The sequence below is a fragment of the Chaetura pelagica genome, unplaced genomic scaffold (assembly GCF_000747805.2).
Source record: "Chaetura pelagica isolate M959 unplaced genomic scaffold, ChaPel_1.0 scaffold494, whole genome shotgun sequence".
Classification (NCBI taxonomy): Eukaryota; Metazoa; Chordata; class Aves; order Apodiformes; family Apodidae; genus Chaetura; species Chaetura pelagica.
The window spans coordinates 402961-407388 of record NW_009952992.1 but is presented as its reverse complement, the minus strand read 5'-3'; the positions used below and the strand labels follow the sequence as shown (position 1 = coordinate 407388).

At 52.0% G+C, this 4428-nt stretch overlaps 1 protein-coding gene across 1 annotated transcript in view; it reads left to right on the top strand.

The window, feature by feature from the left end:
• CCDC30 (coiled-coil domain containing 30) overlaps nt 1-1765 on the top strand; it is a 36270-nt gene extending 34505 nt beyond the window's left edge. Inside the window, exon 16 of the mRNA XM_009996555.1 lies at nt 1756-1765. Within this exon, the coding sequence (XP_009994857.1) occupies nt 1756-1765 (10 nt within the window). The remainder of the gene's footprint in view (nt 1-1755) is intronic.
• Nucleotides 1766-4428: the final 2663 nt, after the last annotated feature.

Sequence of the window (4428 nt, the reverse complement as noted above, 5' to 3'; positions counted from 1 at the left end):
TTAGAAAGGGGGTGGTTAGTAGGGCAAGGGAGGTTCTGCTCCCCCTCTGTTCTGCCTCGGTGAGGCCACATCTGGAATGTTGTGCCCAGTTCTGGGCCCCTCAGTTCCAGAAGGACAGGGAACTGCTGGGAAGAGCCCAGGGCAGAGGCACAGAGATGCTGGAGGGAGGGGAACATCTCCCTGCTGAGGAAAGGCTGAGGGAGCTGGGGCTGTTGGGCTTGGAGAAGAGGAGACTGAGGGGCCACCTCATCCATGGGCACAAATCTGTTCAGGGCAGTGTCAGGAGGACAGAGCCAGGCTTTGTGCAGTGATGTCCAGTGACAGGACAAGGGGCAGTAGTGGGTGCAAACTGGAGCCCAGGAGGTTCCCTGTGAATCTCAGGAAGAACTTCTTTGGTGTGAGAGTGCCAGAGCCCTGGGCCAGGCTGCCCAGAGAGGCTGTGGAGTCTCCTTCTCTGGAGACATTCCAACCCCCCTGGCCACGTTCCTGTGTGATGTGCTCTGGGTGCCCCTGCTCTGGCAGGGGGGTTGGGCTGGGGGAGCTTTCCAGGTCTCTTCCAGTGCCTGGGATTCTGTGTGAGATTCTGTGGTCAGCTGGGAGGCCTCTGTACCCTCCTGGCCCTGCCTGGCTCCCAAATGACTGAACCTGTGGGGTAGGTTTGAGGCTGCAGTGTCCTGAGACCCTGGGAGCTTCTATTGTGTGACCAGGCTGAAGCTTCTTGAGGTGTTTTGTCTACTGAGAACTAAGCATTGTTTTACTTCTTCAGGGTAATAAAGGATTGTGTGACCCAAGGAGACTTGTCACTGTATGTGCTTCTATATTCCTTTTGTACTTGTCCTATGGGGTAGAACGGGCAAGTGTTTCCAAGGAACTGACCTGTGGGATCTGTGGGCTGTGTTTTGAGCTCACTGGAGGTTTCCCTGTAGCACCACTGCCCTGTCTATCTGGGCAGACTGGAACAAATCTGGTGTCTTTGGTGAATGTGCCTAATCCTTCCCCAAACACTTCCTCCCTAAAGAAAGCCTGGCTGCACAGGGAGAGGCTTTTCCTACTTGCAAAGGTATTTTTTTACTCTGTTGTCCTTCCCCTTCTCCTGTCCCCCCAGACAAGAAAGTGCAAATTTCTATGAGCTTTGTGCAGAAAGACCTTAGTTACAGGACCAAGTGTCTAGTACAAGAGAGAGTTGTGGGGTGTTTTTGATCAAATTATAGGGGAAATGGTATTGAAAAGACTCTGAAGCTAATGAGGTGCAGAAGCAAACTTTTCAAGCTGTCAGGGGACAGGTGGGGTTCAGGTATCACCTGAGCAGGTTCTGGGGTAGATGAGGGTTGTCAGCTCCGTGGCTGGAGGAGGAGGAATTCCAGAATGTCTTCCAAACCAAACCCTGCAGGGATGCTCTGCTCAGCACCACCCCGGGGCTGGAGAAGAATCCCCAGCAGATCCGGTTTCCAGTTTCTCCAGTCGCGTCCAGAAGAGGGAGCCAAGTGACTTGGATTGGTAAATCTCCCGGAGGACACAAGTCTCAGAGAGAGATGGAGACAGAGAAGTGCCCCGGTCTGTCTCCAGCAGGTGACAAACGGCAGGTTTGAGCTCTGCTGCTCTTGCTGCACCAGCTGCAGAAATATGAAGTGCCCCAGTTGGCAACCTGGAGGATCATCTGGTGCAGAAGAAAGTTGCCCAGGTGAGCAGACCAACAGGTGTGAACACAGCCAAGCCACTTCCCTTCTACACACAAATTTCTTCTGTTTCTTTCAGAACCTCCTAGATGTATTTTTTTTTTCCCCTTGTTAAAATGGGGACGTTTTGGTAATAAATGTCACTTTGTCACTTCCTCCTTTAGTCAACATTTTTAATTTTAAAACAGAATAAAATCACAAGCAACAAAAAGAAAAAAATCCAGGCACAAGGTTTGCCAGGCCAAACCCTGAAGGAAAGGACCTGCTGAGCATCATGTTTGGGTCCTGCTCCCTAGAGAGAAGAGTCCCCAATGGATACAGCTTCCCATTCACCAGTGACTGGAAGAGAAGATGCAAGATCCCCTGTTAGTTCTGCAGCAGAGCTACCTGGGGCAGTCCATGGACAACTATCAGCTGTGAAGGTCTGGAGAGATTTGAGCCCACCAGAGGAAACAAAAGGCTGAAAGGGACACATGGAAAGGAAGAGAAAAAGGTTTTCCATCTTGGACCATCAGTCAGGTCATTTTCTAAAGGCTGTGAAGGCAATTCCAGAGGCTGCCCACAACAAATAAACCCAGGCAAACCCCACAAACAGTATCTGCTGACACTCCAGAAGCCTGAGACCACTTTGCCTTCAAGTGCCCCATTTTCCTGGCAGGTTGAGAAGGGGGGTTCTATGGAGCACAAGGTTTTGCATCAGCTTCTGCATTCCCAGGATCATCTGTCTTTGAATGGGCAATGCTTCTCTAAGGGAGCCAGGCTGGGGAAACCTCCCAGCACAGCACACATCTGTCCTTCCCAGGGGAAGGCAAGTAGAACTTGTGTGGCCAAAACACTTTCTTTCTGCACCCACCATATGCAGGCAAAGCCTCCAAGGCAAAGTGGAGATACTGTCCCTCAAGACTCCAGAGGAACAGTTGTCATGAAATAGGTGCAGTTCTTCTCCAGAGAACTGGCCACATGTCTTGGGTGTCCACCTTAACCAGGACCTCCTTTATGCTGTGCAGGACACACAAGTGGTTTTGTTCTCCTGGTTCCACATGGGCAGGAATTATGTATAATTACTTGAGCTCTTTTGGTATCCCTGGCCAAACCCAACTGGATTCCCTAACCCACCTGACCACTGAAGAATCCTGTCTGGAGCTGCTCACCTGAGTCTGATGGGTTTCTGCTCTGTCCTGTGATCCTGCTCAGACTCTTGCATGTTGGAGTGAAGAGGCTCTGTGTCCACCTCTGAGGGCTCTTGGCACTGGTCTCTGCTGGTATCTCCTCAGTGCTGCAGAAAAGGATGCAAGGATGTTGGTGTCTGTGCACAAAGCAGTTTCCCAGGGGTGAGTGTGACACTGTGAGACTGAAGGAAACAAGACCTGGAGCCACTGTGCTGCTTCTCAGGCTTTCAAGCAATAGGGGTGATCTCTTGGTAGGACCTTTCCTAGAAAGCAGGGAGGACTCAGGGCTCTTTCCCTCCTCCCAGTGTGAACTCCCCCTGAAGATACCCCTGCCACCAGCAGCTGGATGGGTTGGTGTTGCCTCCCAGGCACCTATTGTGCCCCCTGTGCTTGGTCAAGTGGTTTTTTTGGTCTCTGCTGGAGGAGGACAGCAGCGGAAAGGAAGCTCCTGTGTCCCAGCAGACATGCAGGAAGAGGAGCTGGCTGGAGAAGACTGCTAAAGGGAAACAAACTTAACTCATCCTCCAGCCAGGCCTGGTGAGTTTTGATGCTTTGGGGTCAGGAAAGAGAAAGGCAAACCAGCCCATCACGGGAGAGCCCAAGGTGCATTCTGGAGAGCTGTCCTGAACGTGCACCCATCCCTATGGCCAGAGCCAAGACAGGGATGTGGGAAGGAAAAGCCACGATGAAAAGGCTCAGGGTGTGTTAGGTGGGGAAAAGAACACATTTGGACTTACTTGATCATTTCTGCCATCTCCCCCAGCTGGTTCTGTGCTCTCTCCAGCTGCAATTCCAGCTCTCTAATCATCTCTCTTTGGCATGCTGTGATTTCCAGGCCCACCCGGTACTGCTCTTCAAGTACTTTCATCCCTTCCTCTGCCTGTGCCAGTTGCAAGGTGCTCTCCTTGTGCCTGCACCATGCTTTCTCCAGCTGCAATTCCAGCTCTCCAATCACCTTGCTTTGGTGTTGTAAAATTTCCAGGCCCAGGAGATACTGCTTCTCAAACCTTTTCATCCCTTCCTCTGCACGTGCCACTTGCAGTGTGCTCTCCTCCTGCCTGTTCCGTGCCCCCTCCAGCTGCAGTTCCAGACCCCTGACTCTCTGCTCCATCAGTTTTCTCCCAGAGGTGGCAGGGGTGTTGGGCTCCTCTCTTCTGCGTTGAGCAGCTGCCTGTGCCTAAAGCAGGAGAGGAGGAAGAAAAATCAATGCTCACCCTGCTTCAAACCCCTCTTTCTGCCACTTTTCTAGGAAAGCTGGTCTTAAGCAGCCTACAGTGCTGTGGTGGTGGACCCAAGGAGTGGCCAAGTGATGTTGCAGAAGAGCCACCAACCCTCACAGCTCCTGCTTTGTAGCTCTGAGCTCCAGAGATTTTTGGGACTCTGGCTCCATCTGCACAGAGAGTATGTGGGGACAACCTCCTTCCTGAGGCAGGTCCTTCCTTTGTGTCCCCAGATCAGTTCCCTGAGGGCATCTCGTGTACTCGGGTACTGGAAGAAGGTGGCATCTGCACTGCTGCCCATCCCTAGCCATCCTTGGCAAGGGAAACCAGCTAAAGGAATGCCATCTCCAGGAAGATTTCTCT